Source organism: Oncorhynchus kisutch, linkage group LG8 (assembly GCF_002021735.2).
Source record: "Oncorhynchus kisutch isolate 150728-3 linkage group LG8, Okis_V2, whole genome shotgun sequence".
Classification (NCBI taxonomy): Eukaryota; Metazoa; Chordata; class Actinopteri; order Salmoniformes; family Salmonidae; genus Oncorhynchus; species Oncorhynchus kisutch.
The window spans coordinates 38,617,774-38,634,366 of record NC_034181.2 but is presented as its reverse complement, the minus strand read 5'-3'; the positions used below and the strand labels follow the sequence as shown (position 1 = coordinate 38,634,366).

Here is a 16,593-nt window from a genome sequence, read left to right as displayed (position 1 = left end):
TAGTTGCAGGACCAAGGGACAACCTCCATAGGAAGAAACCTAGAGTGGAACCATGCTCAGAGGGGTGGCAAGGCCTCTTCTGGCATATGACAGCCTAGTGTTAAAAAAAAAGTTTTTTAGAAATATATAGCATTTTTTTTGTCAGAGAACATCCATTCCAAACTACTTTGTGCCTTCCCCTCCATCATATTTCAATGGCTGGCAATTAAAACAACATGTCCATTATCATTCCATCCAAGAGCAGCAATATCATGTACTAACGGCACACGAATCAATAACAATAAAGCCTAGGCTAGTATATTTAGACATTATTATTTGAAAGGACAGTTGTCATTGTCTTGAAAGGACAGTTGCCAGTATGAACCAGTAGATGGTGCCCCAAACATAGGCTATGTGATGAATGGAAGGTTGGTGAGACATTGTAATTCCACCCCTACAAATTGCATGAGACCAAGGTAAGGTCCCACAGGCCATGTGTTAGGCTTATGGTTCTTCATATTGACACAGAGCTTATTGTGTGTGTGTGTGTGTGTGTGTGTTTGTGTGTGTGCGCATGCGTGTGCGTGTGTGTGAGCATGCATATCTGGTGTGTGTGTTCCTGCGTGAATACCAGTGGAATCTGCAGAAGTGGTTTCAATACTCTTCAAATGTATTCCCTATCAGATTACAATTCAACATTCTTGGGGAGAGGGGAAATGGAACCATAGCATGAGGGAACATCATGACATTCACTACAGGTGCGGTTTTGTCCACTAGCCAATGGTGCTGAAATCGCGGCTAGATGCTTTTGTATTTTTTTTTGCCATGACTTGTGGTCACTGTCCATGGTACTGAATTAATAGTTACGCGTGCGCGGTGCACAGGCCAATATTACGCCTTCCTGGGACTTCTCCAATATGTAGGCCTATGTTAAAACTGCTGCACATTTTCTCCTGAATCGCCTGTTTGAGCTACTTGCTTGAGACGTCTATATGTTCCGGATCCGCACATAGCAGCCACTCATCTCTGTAGTAGACGGCAGCTGCGCTAGAGCGGGGTGTGTAAGACAACATCAAGTCTGAATGGTTTGAACTACAGACTATTATGACCCCATCATAGTGAGTTTAGATTACTTTCACAAACACAGGACTCGTTAGAATGTAATAGTTGTTCGATATGAAAGCTCATAAAGAAGTAGTGCATTGTGATCATTCCTGAGGTTTTCTTGAGTTTTCTTATAGCTAGCTGTCAGACAGACTTCAAACATGAACAGACAGACCACAGGCATGGGGATAAAACAATGGTGATGTTTTGTGGATTTATCAGTCCATTTGATCAGTTTCCAGCCAGGGAATAGTGTCTAATACTTTGTTAGACTCGTTTTTTTGTTGCTGTCGCTAACTTCAAATTGAATACAGTTGTCACAAACTAGTTTCACACTGAGTCAACATTTCCTGTACTTACATTATTCTTAGAAATGCTTTTCTATCAGGTTTTTGTTTGGCGGAACTCATTTTTAAAGTGACATTAGTGAATAAAACTCCTTCTACTTATAGCCCTGGTTTTCCAGAAAAGAAAACAGCAAATCACATGAATGTGAGGCTAAATATGACGGAACGCAAGAAGATACATGAAATTAGTGACAAAACGGAACTGATAGGCTGATTTGTTGAATTATAGTGATTTACATCTGGGAATCGGCTTGATAAACCCGATTTCAGAATGTTTTTTTTTTTTGGGGGGGGGGGATCCCAATGGCACCCATTATACAGATGTGATGTGATCATATGTGATACTGCCTGGTGACTCATTCATTATTCACTTCCACTACTGTGTGTCCTATGCCCCATTATCTTTCAATAAGACACACACACTGATCTGTATCCTCAGTGACTGACTTCGTCCCAGCCTTTCTCCCTGGATGTAGGTTATGGAAACCCTCAAGCGGTGCAGATGGAGAGGCAGATTATTGCGCTGTCTCCTGTTTATTAGTAATTTGCGTTTGCAAATATTTGCTTATTGCATTATGTAATGCCATGCTGAGTCCAGCTCTTAAATCTCAACCAGGATCAGTCAATTGGAAGACTGAATGATGAGCAAGCACTACCAATGCTTCTGGCTAATGCAGTCCTTTCCTTATAGGAGGGATCCCATGGATCTAAGCTTACCGTGTTGATAAGAGTGAGTGGCGGAGGATTGGCAGTTCCTCCTAACCCCATCAAAGAAGGTCTCTCAGCCCTTCAGGGGTCAATCGCTGAATCATGGAAGGTCAGCAAAGTCATTCATGGTCAGTATTGCATTAAAATAAGTCAGAACTTGTCATTTGAAATGAGTGACAGTCAAGTAAGCTGTCCTCCACAATACCTTAGTGTTTCTTTGCGAGAGGGAAATGTCACCTTTGTTAAAACATGGTGGGATATATCACATTAACTGTGAAGAGTCGCCATTTTGGTGGAAGAAGCTTAGTCCTCCAATGGACTTTATTTTACATTTCCTCCCTTAGACTCAAAAACATATATGTCCTTCATACCTTTGCAGACACAACGGGTGAGGTTACCTGAAATAGTTCGACAGAGAGAGACAGAAAGAGAGAGAGGCAGGCAGGCAGCTAAAGAGCAGGATGTAGCAAAGCTGGTGGAGGGGGCAGCAATAGAGGGACTCCTCTCTGATGAACATATTCATTTAGTAAAACCCTGCTAGGTAGAAGCACAACAAGCCACCAAAGAGAAGACAGTTGTGTAGAGAGATAGAGGACAGCGATGGAACCGAGCCACTGGATGAGACACTGTGTTAGGCTTATGGTCCTTCACATTGACACAGAGCTTATTGTGGGCGCGCGCATGTGTGTGGGTATGTGTGTGTGTGTGTGTGTGTGTGTGAGGCTTATTACCCAATTGCTATGGCCTGAGTGTGTATCCTCCAGTAACAGTGCCTCATTTGTAAATCAGGAAGTGCTGGAGCACATGTGAACGAGAGACACTGAATGACCTGTGGAGCTCAGAGATCCTGTATCATGCAGAAGCCTACAAAATAATGCAAGGACTGCGCATTACAACGCGTCATAGACTAGCATTTCTGAGCAGATCGGAGATATACATTACTGTAATTATTCCAGGTCTGTGTGACAATGACCATAGCAGTTGTCAAAACAGATCTGGAAGGCTAATGACGCAACAAGCAGCTACAGGAGTGACCCACACCAATGACATTGTGGTTAAATCAACACTGTGGAAGATGTGATTCAAGACCTGCTAGCCACACCTTTACTACAGTGCAATAGTTGCACTTTGCTCCCGGTATTTCGATGGATAGTCATGCACTGTGAGGACAATGCTGTGGTTATTTTGTGCTGGTTGTAGTGACATGATCAATGAAGGTCAGTAAATATACATCCCCAAAAGTTACGCAAAAGTAAAACATTTATTGTGTTAAAACCAACATGATGTCCATGATTCATAGAACAACATCGCCATCATAATTACACATGTGGAATGGTGATTCGCATAGTACAGTACATGGTAGATCCTTCTGTTTCACTATCTCTGGGAGTCGTTGGAAAAGATTCTCATTATACTGTCTTTGGGTGTCACTCCTTGAGAAGGTTACGAACCCAGTAAGTGGCAGACGGACACATTTAAGTGTTACAGCGCAACTTTTAGTTGAAATGTTGAGTTCATTTCCCTTTGTTTTTGTTATTTTCCTTAAACTATTGAGATTCTTGGACGTTCTCTTAGTAAACAACACATCAAAACATCCCTTTCCTTCTCTCTCGTCCATCATCACGGCCTTCCTTTGTTTCCGCGTCTATCTCTCTATCTCTCTATCTCTCTATCTATCTCTCTTGTGGTCTATTTCACTATACTTGGCATCATTATTTCTCCAGTTAGTAAACAATCTGTCGCTGATGAGATGAGGGCTGTTCGCTTTCCGCCTTTCCTTCCATCTCTCTTCTCATTCGCTTTTTCATTTACCCTTTCCCTCAAATCATCAGACTGGTTCAGTGGAGATGAGCAGGGTAAGGCCAGACTGCTGGGTTTAAACAAACTGACAGATGGACAGTCCCAGAGCAGAGCCAAGGAGATAAGAGGATTTATGTTTTTTTTTTACGCAATGCCTAACACTTGTCATGTTCTTTTGCTCCGAGATCAACTGAGTGTCAGGGAGAGGCAGAGAGAGAGAGAAATGGACTCAAATACAGACAGAGAGAGAGATGTGTGTGTGCGTGTGTGTGTGTGTAGTCTGTTTGGCCAGAGAGTGTTTTTCCTCTTTATGTTCACCGTCAGACTACAGTGAGTAAGTATTTCTGATCGCCCTTCTGTTGCTCCTGGGCTGCTGTCAGCACTGGCGCCCTCTCTTGGCAGGAAGGCACCTTGCAGGCCTGGTAGAGGATGACAAAGAGGATGAGGGTGAGGACGCCCACTACAGAGTTACACACTATGGCCATTATGGCCCATACAGAGAGACCTGTCCTCAGCTCTGTCTCCATGTTCAATTTCCTGGTTCACCCTAAAAATCCAACTTCTGTGGATAGAAATAAAAATCCTTAATGTTCCACTCAAGCCCGAATCAGTGGTTTACTGGCACATCCTAGTCAATGGACTGCTTCATGGCTTTGGCTGACTGATGCTGTGCTGTCCCTTCTGTTATCCCCAACAAGTGGCCCCTGAGAAAATAGGGAAATAGGAGATATAATACATTGACATGTACACAGACCCATTAAACACTGGATTCTTACACAAACACATATGCACATACATACACACTGAGATAATTGGCAGTCTTTTCCAGGGGTCAGGACCTCCATGTGCAGGGACAATGTACCCGAGGTGAACATGTTCTTCCCTGAGGGGACCTACTCTTCAGGCCAGACTAACACGCTAGAGGGGTTAACTGGGGACAGATTACCATATCATTAACAGGTGATTCACCTCAGATCGTAATCTGAGCCAGTTTTCTACAGCAGGAAAATGACCCTACACCAACAGGAAATGTGAATTATTACGTGGATTATAATTGATGGACATTTTTGTGGGAGTTGATCTTTTTTTTCGTAGGGGACTTCAGAAGCCTTTTAAAACCGCAAATACACTACATTGTTGGAAGGTTCTCCTGCAACAGGGTAATCAAATTAAGGTCCTACATCTGTAAGGTGTCTTAAAGGCCCAGTGCAGTCAAACATGTGATTTCCCTGTGTTTTATATATATTTCCACACTATGAGGTTGGAATAGTGCTGTGAAATTGTGAAAATTATGATAATGGTGATTTACTGAGGAAAAATGTACTTACTACGAATGTGATATGTGGTTGTCTCACCTAGCTACAGTATCTTAAGATGAATGCAGTAAATCGCTCTGGATTAGAGCGTCTGCTAAATGACTAAAATGTCAATGTAAAGAATGCCCTTTTAATGTAAGAGCTGTTTGAAAAAAGTCTGCCTGAAATTTCAGCCTGTTTTGGTGGGATGGAGGTTTGGCCTGCCTGGTGACATTATTGTAAAGAAGTTAACAGACCAATAAGAAAGAGAGTTCCAAACCTCTCTGCCAATAACAGATAGTTTTCAGTGTTTCCCCTCCCCACTCAGACATCTCCTAAACAGTCCTAGCAAAGTTCTTGCTTGAGAAATTGCTCTTTTGCTAAGAACATGTTTTTGATCAAGTTTATTGAAAACAATCACAGTAAAGTACTTCATTGTTACTCCAGAGATGATTTTAACATTGAGATAAAAACAGCTGCATTGGACCTTTAAAACTGGAACGCCTGATTGGTGGAACTGCCACTTCCGTTTTGGATATTACAACAATAAAGTTAACGCCAACAACAAACACTTCCCCCCCCCCCCCTCTGACATCATTAGACGGACGATAGAACAGCAGAATATGTACCGCAATTTCTAATACCACGCTGTCGGAGCCTCCTCTCCTCCGTTTCCCCTCTGTCACATCAACACAACAAAAACAATAACGAAGGTGGTGGGGGAAACAGTGACGCTGTTTCCACTGACAAACCACTGAGCTGGCATCATACATTGAAAGCACTGTTCTTAGGAGTGCACTATACTTCAATCATTTCCAAATATTACCAACATATATTATAGATGTCATCTAATTGCAAATTGTAATTTGTTTGTGAAGTAGACCCTATGATTGTGTGTTTAGTTGCAGGTTTGTGGATGTGTTGATATCATCCTGGGCCTGTACATGTGTGACTGAGTGAGTTTGATTGGGTCTGTTTCAGTGAATATAATTCCAATCACACTTCAATATAGAGAACACCCTCACACATTTCCCCATGCAACGATAGAGTGAGGTGAATTTAGAGACACGCTGCTGTTGAAAACTAATTTCAAACTTCTCTCCACTCTCACTGCCACTCTTAGCCAATCCAAATCAAGACAGGTTTGCTTCCTAATAAGGGTTATGGCAATGATGCACTTGATTGACTTTGAGTAATAGAGTTAATATTATAACAATGGGAATGGGTGGGATTTCTTGGCTGTGCCATCAGGCCACGTGAGATCCAGGCTCTCTGCCAGCTCTAGAATGTTCTATTACTGATGAGAGGGGAAATGAGACCACAGGGTATCAAAAATAGGAGAGGAGATAGATTAGATACCCATCTGACTGGAGAGAAGAAGAGACCATCTCTTCCATTTATATTGACATTGGAGATCATCATTTAAAGTAATTTCACGAGGCGCCACTTGCCAGATCACGTCATTCTAAAGCATGCCTTTCTTCCTTGCGGTCTTGCGAGCAGGGAAATTCTGTGAGACATCTCACTAATATTATCATAGAACTGGGGTTACTCAAATAACCCTAAGTTCTATTTCAAATACTTATTTTGATGTCTCAATATGGAATATGGCCATCTCCTGAAGCTAGGGTAGTACCAACAGCATCACCACTCAGTGATCCCGACACTGAGGACAGTATGTGCCAATGAAGGTACAGTGACATCCAGTCGGCAAAACCTCATAAATGTATGATGGGTGGTGCATTTGAACAGCATTTGCTGTGTGATGGGTGATGCATTTGAACAGCATTTGCTGTGTGATGGGTGATGCATTTGAACAGCATTTGCTGTGTGATGGGTGGTGCATTTGAACAGCATTTGCTGTGTGATGGGTGATGCATTTGAACAGTGCCCAAGAATGAGCCCTCGGGTCCTCAGCGGGCTGTAAACACTTGCATTGGTAAGCAAATATAATACCTTCAACTATCCAATGGGATAGCCGTTGCAGGGGGGCCCCAAGACATTAAGAGTTGGGCACTCTTACGCCATGCTCCTCTGTTAGGAGAGCCAAACTGTGGGTTTCTAGCCTACTGCGCCGCTGGGGGAATTGCTTTATAGAAAACCCTGGTGCCAGCGAGTTGCCCTCTGCCACGAAGCCTTGGCTCGTAGAGGCGAAGACCAGTTTGCCACGGTACCCAGGTCAGCGTGCAAGCAGAGGTTAAAGGCTTCGCCTTCCTTCTTGCGAAGTTTGCGCTTCTGCCGGCGACAGAAGGCCCAAACGGTTCCTTCGGCATGATAGTAGCGTCAAGGAAATCTGCCTTTTCTGTGTCCGAGAGGCTGGACAAGTTGAGCCACAAATCCCCATCATCAGAAGACTAACGGCACTAATTGCAAGCCCACAGCCTTGGATGGCAACTCTGGAGGTCTGGAGGTTGATACCTGCACTGTCACAGATCTCCTCCCATCGGTTCTGGTTGGCTGAGCCTTTGATGAAAAGGTCCAATACAGACGTTTTTATCTCAGTATCATTTAAGTTCAGGGTAACAATTAAGTACCTTAATGTGATTGTTTTCAATTAAAATGGTAAAAAAATAAATAAACGAAAATAGCTTCTAGCTAAGTGCAATTTCTCAAGCAAGAATCTTGCTTGGACTGTCTGGGAGTGGTCTGAGTGGGGAGGGGAAAACTGAAAACAATTTGTTATTGGCAGACAAGTTTGGAACTCTCTTTCTTATTGGTCTATTAACTCATTTACAATCTGGCAGGTCAAAACTCCATCCCACCAAAACAGGCTGAAATTTCAGGGGTCTTTTTCAAAAACTCTTACACTAAAAGGCTATTATCCTAATTTTCACAATTTCAACCTCATGTGTGAAAATATGTATATAAAACACAGGGAAATCTGTTTTGTACTGCACTGGGCGTTAAGAGATTGCCCATCTCTTGTAAATTGTTGCTTGAAAATTGGCCCAGTAAGCCAACAGTAGGGACTTTAGCTTCAATGCATGTACTGAACATGTCGCAATCACGTAGACCTTTCAGAATATGGAAACAGTGAAGTGCTCCGTCTTACCAGGGAGAGTAGTGCCGGTTGTAGTAGATGAGGCACTGGGGTAGAGGTGGCCAGTCAATGACAGCTTGACCACCAGCGGCTTGTCAAGGCCTATCTCCTCCATACCCTAAATGTCCATGCCAACAAAGTGCCTGCTTTGGACTTTGCTGAAAAAGGGCTTTCCCCAGTCGCCTTTGACTAATGCCATGCTAGCTCGAACCACTGAGAGGAGTTGCTTCCCTGGGGGGGTGCGAGAGGGGAGTCTCCTCCCATAGAACCAGTCCCACGGGTGCAGGCCCGTCGATTCTGGGTTGAGTGGGTTGAGCTAAACGCAAGAGTAGACCTAGCAATTCTACCCTTCCAGGTAAGAAAAGCTAGTTTGGTATAGCTAGCCTGGTAGTGAGCTACCCAGGTTAGCTAAGCCTTACGGTGAGAGCTATCCCTTTGTAGTGTGGTTAGCTATCCTTCCAGCTAGCTAGCCAAGTTAGCTAAAGCCTTGCAGCATGGGATAACCAGGTCTCAATAGCTAGACACTAGCTATCAAGAGAGACTGAAGAGTAGAAAATAAATTCTACTCGAAGCAAAACTTTCCTCATATCTTTTCTAAAAAAAGCAGGCCCCAGAAGTAACTTAGGACAGACTGACTGAGAAAATGTCAGTTGGATTTCAGTGACAAGTGAGTCCAAAGTGTACTATACAGGCCGGTGCCCTCTCCACCAGACATGGTCAATACAATGAAACCCACTGCCAACTGTTATGCAATGGCTATGTGGATAACAATAGTTTGTTAGAATGGGGTGGACGTGGATGAGCGGCTTGGATTCTGTTCTCTGGACAAACAATAAGAGTGTGTGTGTGTGTGTGTTACACATAGGCCTACTGTTCCAAATAGCAGATTTCAACTGCACATGCAATAGTTGGCTGGGAAATGGCTATTTGGACAACAAAAGGGTTTTGTGCAACTGTGCAACTGCAACTGCAACTTCAACTTGTTCTCTTCTAATGATAGCTATTCTAGTCATCATCAATTAGTTAGACCAATAGGCACTAAAACAGTGCCCTTCACAAATTCAATCTCACTCACTCACTCGTAGCTGCTTCATTTAGCAGATTGCACCGTCTGGAATTACCATATTCATAGATCCTCTCCAAACATCTCCATAAGTCGACCAGACTCTACAATGGATTCCGTTGCCTCCTCAGGAATAAAGTTAAACCAAAAAAAGCACACTATTATTGTTTTACAAGGCAGTTGCCACCAAGTACCAGGCAAATCTTCCCAACAGTTCTTAGTGGTTCAATATCCACTGCGCACTGCTTGAATGAGAGAGAGCCTGCGAGGTCCAACCAGTTAGCAGACGGGTGATTCGAGCGAGGCGACAGAGTAGTGACGCCACTGTCAATGTGGATCACTGTGATGTCGCACACACACTCCCTCTCTCTCCCTCCCCTCCCGCTCCCTGCTCAGGCATGGAGGAATCACAGTTAAACTGAGCTATTTTAAGTAGCCTATAGAGAACATCCTGTAAACGGCTTTCTCTCCCACACTATGTGGTGCCTTGATCATAGGACACTGTCATATGCACTGTCCCGTTGGAGCTTGTATCACACCGTATGGAGTTGTTGTAGGGGAAAGCTTTGACGTCCTGACTTTAAATTATTGTCACTTGAATTTACAGCCAAATCAGCCTATTGTCTTTAACTTATAACCACATATAGCAAGAAAACTGCACGATTTGGGGAGGTGGGATTTGCACATTTAGCATTCAAGGCGGCAAGCTGTCTCCCGGTGCTCCTTTCAGAGCATGAGGGGGGTGGGGGAGGGGGAGACAAAGCTCTTTTCAGACCAGACCCCCACGTCAGACAAAAGCTGCCCACAGAAAGCTGGCTAGAGATCCCCAGAGCAACAACAGATTCAAGCAACTATTTTAACAGTACAACCTGGGTTCTGTCCAATGGTCATGAGAATGATTGATTTATGCCAATATTCATGTAGAATATAATTTTTTATATTCCGGATGGGTTCAGCGTGAACGAACATAACGTTTGTTTACACATAAACAGTTTAGCTTAAGATTTGACTGACTTTAATTGACCCCTTGATGTGTAGCTTCAAAATATGTTTAAAACTATTGTGTGCATGCATAGACACTGAGAAAACATACACTAAGATAATGAGAAATTCAATGTGCTTTACGCACGTCCATGCACGGCACGCACACACACACACACACACACACAGTCGATGTGACAATGAACTGCTCTAATCGGACATGAGATGTCTACTGTCAGCCTGTCAATGAATCTTCCCTCATTTAAGAATTTCCCTGTCAATAAACAGCAAGTATGTTTGTGTGTATGTGTGTGTGTGTGTTCGTGTGTACGTCTGTATGTCTGTGAGTGTGTGTTTGGGGACGTGCGAGCAAGTGAGCGTGGGCTTGAGTGAGACAGAGAGATGGATACTAAAAATGGATAGTAAATTCTAATTTAAACATAATTTTCCCTATAGCCCTCATTCACTATGGCGTTCTCATTCCCAGCCTGTCTGCCAAGTCTGTGTAGTGTAATCACATCAAAAGCCGAAGATGTAGGAAGACTTTATGGAGAGCAGAATACATCTGGCCTGGCTCACCCATTAATGAAACCCTTCCATTCCCAGAATATGTATGACAGCATAAAGTGGAAAACTAGATGTCTATCTTTCTGAAGTGGGGTGAACATACAGGTCTACGTTTTACTCTTCTAAAAACAAGCCCACATTTCATTGGAAGGATATCATCCTCACACATTCTCAAGTAGAATGTCTCAAAACGCTCCTATTAGCAAATATTAGGTACACAGCATGAAAAATCAGAATGCCAAAATGATTGATCAAGTACTGAATGTATGGAGATACATGTATAGATAGACCTCCAACAACGGAAACATCTTATGGAAATCACTTCTCTTTATCTTGAGTGACTGAGGACATCTTGTGGCATGAACATAAAATACATCACAAAGCCATTTTGCTGAGTCCTTTTTTATTGGACTCAATTCCCCATTCTGCTCCACTTTAGTTGCTCATCATAGCCTGAGAAAATAGACAGACAGAACAGGACAAGTCATTGGTGACATTTCCTGAAAAGGTTTACCCTCATCATCAGCATCCTGGAAAAACCGTGTAGCTCACTTTTGGGGATTACATTTTCTATATAAACACATCAATTGAAAGATGTCATTCCCCTCCATGTTCTGTGAAAGTTCCATGACTCTAGGACTAAACAAATCATCCATTTGAAAAAAACTACATTTTTTTTGCAATGTCTGAAAAGTCGACATTATTGAGATGTAAAGGTTTTTCCAGAATGCCGACGTCATGCTAATTAACACTGTAATGACGCGTGTAAACCTTAGCTCTGTGAGTCATGTCAACATGTCCTTTTACCTGGTCGATCCAGTCATTGAAGTTGGAGACGCGGGTGAAGACGGTGGGCTTCTTCGCGTAGTTGCAGCCCAGACCAGAAACAAAGCTGGCAATACCATGGACCTCCCATACTCCCTCTGGGTTCTTGCAGTTCAGGGGCCCACCAGAGTCACCCTATAGGAGAAGAAGAGGGAATTGATTTCATACTTAACCAAAGACATGCAACAAGGCATATATTCACCCCCCCCTTGGATTTCTTCACATTTTATTGCATTACACAGTGGGATTAAAATAGATTAAATTGTCAATATAAATCAATGATCTCACAAAATACTTTGTAAATGGAAGAAAAATGTAAACATGAGTCAATACGTGTTAGAAACACCTTTGGCAGTGATTACAGCTGAGAGCCTCATTGACTACGTCTCTAAGACCTTTGTACATCTGGATTGTGCAATATCTGCCCATTATTCTTTTCACAATTCTTCAAGCTCTGTGGTTTTGGGGATTATGACTAGATGGCAATTTTTAAGTCTTGCCATAGATTTTCAAGCAGATTTAAGTCAAAACTGTAACTTGGCCATTGACTGTCTTCTTGGTAGATAGATTTGGCCTTGTGTTGTAGGTTATTGTCCTGCTGAAAGGTGAATTACTCTCCCAGTGTCTAGTGTAAAGCAGACTGAAGCAGGTTTTTCTCTAGGATTTCGCCTGTGCTTAGCTCCATTCTGAAAAACTCCCCAGTCTTCGCCGATGTCAAGTACACCCATACCATAATGCAGCCATCACCAAACTTGACAATAAGGAGGCAGTTACTCAGTGATGTGTTGTGTTGGATTTGCCCCAAAGATAAAACTTTGCATTTAGGACAAAAAGTATATTCCTTTGCCATGTAGTTTTGCAATATTACTTTAGTGTCTTGTTGCATACAAGATGTGTATTTTAGTTATTACATTTCTATTAATTGGTAAACATCTGTACAAATGTTCTTTTCACTTTGACATTATGGAGTATTTTGTGTAGATCCATTTTAATGCCACTTTGTAAATCAACAAATTGTGAAAAAATATCCAAGGTGTGTAAATACTTGATAACATGTTATAACATGTTATACATGATAACCACTGTATGCATTTATTTGGATATCTATGCATTTATTTGGATATCTATGCATTTATTTGGATATCTATGCATTTATTTGGATATCTATGCATTTATTTGGATATGAAACATTTCATTCAAATTAAAACTATGTAGGGCTTGGTGTCCACTCAATTGACCACATGGGTGGTCAGAGGCTCGATGGGAAGGTTGCCGCACCCAAGGGGTGTTGAGAAAGATACATCTATTTGAACACTGAAGCTAAAAATAGTATCTCTATGCAAGCATTTTGGATTTGAAATAAAATATTTCATATGAGGTGACAGTACAGAATGTAACCTTTATTAGAGAGTATTTAGAGTTTAGAGCTGAAAGCATTTTATGTATCTTGTCCCCATACGTATTCACTTAATGTGTATTAAAGTAGTCAAAACTTGTAGTTTTTAGTCCCATATTCCAAGCTTGTGACTCTATGAACTTGTTGGATGCATTTGCATTTTGTTTTGGTTTGTTTTGTTATGTTATGCCCAAAATAATTAATGGTAAATTATGTATTGTGTCATTTTGGAGACGCTTGTATTGTAAATAACAATAGAATTAGTTTCTGAAATCTACTACGTTAATGTGGATGCTACCATAGTTACGGACAATCATGAATGAATTGTGAATAATGATGAGTGAGAAAGAGACACTACATAATCCGAAACACAACCACAACAAACTGCAAATGCATCCAACAAGTTTGTAGTCACAAGCATGATGTAGTCATTGCGTCCTATGAAAATGGGACCAAATACTACATTCTTTGAGTACTTTAATACACTCTAAGTGAATTTGTCCAAATGCAAATGGGGGGATTTGAAACTGTACAGAAAGTGCTTTCATTTCTAAACGGTGGAACAGATATGTATGAAAATACTATCAATTAAAAGGTGAAATCCGGTACTATCGCCTCATAAGAAGCATTTCCTCTCAAATCCAAAATGCTTGAGCATAGAGCCAAATTAAATCTTTTAGCATCACTGTACAAAAAAATACGTAGAGGAGTGAATGTAATTCACTAATGTGTTACTCTCACACCCCCACTCTCACACACACAACACAAACACTAACAGTAACACATAAACACTCACATGTACACAGGCACACACACACACACACACACACACACACACACACACACACACACACACACACACACACACACACACACACACACACACACACACACACACACACACACACACACACACACACACACACATATATATAAACAAACAAACAAAAAATATGCTCATGCACAAACACACATATCACACACAATACATACTCTCTGTTTCTCTTTTTCTTTCTCTGTGTCTCTCTGCCTCTCACATCTCCCAGGGGTACTCACGTTACAGCCAGCGACAATGCCATCTCCTCCGGCACACACCATGGTGGTCCTGAGAGCAATTCCCCACCAGTCGGGCTTGGAGCAGGTGGCGTGGTCCACCACAGGCATCAGAGCCTGCTGCAGGTTATCAGCAATGGGGCCTCCGGCTAAAACACACACACATGTCAATCTGCAGCTAGTTACCCTACAGGAACACACATGAAAGTGATCATCAAACACACACACACACACACACACACACACAGAGAGAGGCTTACTGTAGACCCTTCCCCAGCCAGTGATGTAACAGGGGTACTGGTTGTCCAGCACAGTGCCAGCAGCAGGGATACAGCCAAGCTGCACATGGTCAGTCAGGGTCACATGCTCAGACAACTTGATCAGGGCAATGTCATTTCTGGTCAATCAGAGACAGGGGAGGAACACAGAGAGAGAGACGGTTGTAGAAGGAAAGGATAGACAGGTGATGCCACTGAAAGTCAGCCCAGTTTATATTGTGATGTACTGCAAGTATATAAGGCTACTCATAATGCTCTACATATCCAGTGTTGTTTAGGTAGAGACTAAAAAACAAAGCTTTGCTTTCTTCCATTCGGTGCTGATGATACAACCCTTAGCAACCCATCAGATCTTTATTGTCAATATCTGTTTTCTTAGTGTAGCATTCAAGGTTTGTTGTGCTAGCCTGTCTATTTGTGGACCGTACTCTTACCCGAAGGCCACAAAGATGGGGTTCCACTTCTCATGGACAACAAGCTTCTCAGGGATGATGGCCTGGGAGCCTTCCTCAGTCTCAACCAGGTTGTGCTTTCCAACGAACACTCTGTAGGACAGGTTGAGGCTGGGAGGGTTGGAGAAGGTTGAATGCTCAGTGATCACAGCATATATGAGCGGAAAACTCTGTCTGTCTGTCTGTCTGTCTGTCTGTCTGTGTGTGTGTGTGTGTGTGCGTGAGCGAAGGTCTTCTTTGGATGCACTGTGTATTTGCGTGTAAATGTGATTGTGTAGCCTCTCTTACTTGATACAGTGCGCAGCGGTCATGACCCAGTTGGTGGCAATCAGAGATCCTCCACAGGTGTGTCTCCACTCACCGTCCCTCTCATACTGCAGAGAGATCTGGAGAGAAAGAAGAAAATGAAAAAAAGAAAGAAAGTATAAAAGAAAGAAAAAGAGAGAGTGAGAAATATTGAGGTTGATAGAACGAGTTACTCCATACAGATACATAATGATGAAAAGTGACCTGTGTAAATGCAATCCAGTATTATAATCATTTTACATAGAGCGAGGGAGATAAGGGTGTCAGTGTACCTGCCAGGGCCAGCTGTGAGGCTTGGCGTCGACTCCATTGACCACACGGGTGGTCAGAGGCTCAATAGGAGGGGTGCCGCACCCGAAGGCTAGGGGGGTAGACAGAGAGGCAATCAGGGTCAGGTCTTTCTCTCTAACTCAGAAGTTACCAACTCCGGTCCTGGTGAGCTACAGTGCAGGTTATTGTTAAAGCCCAGCACAAGGATATCTGTTTCAGCTGATTAACAAATTATAGTCGCCAGTCTGGTTGAATCAGGTGTGTCAGTGTTGTGCTCAAGCAAAAGCCTGCACACCCTTCAGCTTTCCAGGATTGCAGTTGGAGTCTCTGTCTGATGTCCACACACATAGAGGCTGACACTTACCACTAGCGATGAGCACTGAGGCCAGAACAATGGGAATCATGTTGATTGATACGCCGTCTGCTTGGCGACAGCATGACACATCTACTTTAAACCCTAGTCCTCAGGGCTGCCCCGCCCATCTTGGTTAAACACACTTTCTCATTGGTCCTCCATGACCGCTGTGGATGAAAGAGAAGAAATGTGAAACTGCCGACCAATGGTTTGGGGGGCCTGATCGCCGGCAGACTGCGACAACAGGTGTGTTTCCTAGAACAATTCACATGGCCTTCACCTCACTTTCCACTCACCTTTCACCAATGTATGTGTATTTCTACATTTCTCAGATACCCTAGAATCTGGATATAAACTGTAAGCAATAGTGCTTCACCTAGTTCCTAACATATTGCTTTCACCTGTCCAGTCCTATTCAGTACTGAGAAAGGGAGTGACCAATGCCACAGTCTCTGAACCCGTAGCCCACAAACTCCTCCTCTGGATTGGCCCAGTGAGTTACATATGATCCATGGGAATTCAGCACCTGTACCAGTGTTGTGTAAGACAGTTAGAGAGTAACCTGTAGTTTACAGAATAAACCCCACTTATGGCAGTTATTAAGCCAAATATTTATTAGTATTGCACATGTGCAAATATTATGCGTATTGCATGTCAGACATGGATGGAAAGTCCCCTGGTGATTTCAAAGACATGGCTATGGCAAAGAGCAGAGTGCGGTACAACAGAAGAAAAATAAACCCCCGTTAACTTGTTTTATGCGCATGAATGTGT

At 42.7% G+C, this 16,593-nt stretch overlaps 1 protein-coding gene and 1 long non-coding RNA gene across 4 annotated transcripts; both read right to left on the bottom strand.

Moving 5' to 3' along the window:
* Positions 1-3,380: 3,380 nt before the first annotated feature.
* Positions 3,381-9,817, bottom strand: LOC116374845 (uncharacterized). Of its 2 annotated transcripts, none has more exons than XR_004210812.1 (2): positions 9,349-9,817; positions 3,381-4,642 (listed from the first exon to the last, which is right to left on the bottom strand). It is a non-coding gene; the product is annotated as an uncharacterized LOC116374845 (long non-coding RNA). The 2 variants fall into 2 exon arrangements; XR_004210811.1 differs by having other exon boundaries at positions 9,395-9,670.
* A 1,314-nt stretch (positions 9,818-11,131) lies between these two features.
* Positions 11,132-15,960, bottom strand: ela3l (elastase 3 like). Of its 2 annotated transcripts, XM_020489632.2 has the most exons (8): positions 15,829-15,959; positions 15,467-15,555; positions 15,177-15,274; positions 14,871-14,999; positions 14,419-14,555; positions 14,162-14,307; positions 11,692-11,844; positions 11,132-11,337 (listed from the first exon to the last, which is right to left on the bottom strand). In XM_020489632.2, exons 1-8 carry the CDS (start codon positions 15,866-15,868, stop codon positions 11,320-11,322), a joined length of 810 nt encoding a protein of 269 aa, XP_020345221.1. In that variant the 5' UTR covers positions 15,869-15,959; the 3' UTR covers positions 11,132-11,319. The 2 variants fall into 2 exon arrangements, 1 of the variants encoding a protein (XP_020345221.1); XR_004210810.1 differs by having other exon boundaries at positions 11,692-14,555; positions 15,829-15,960.
* Positions 15,961-16,593: the final 633 nt, after the last annotated feature.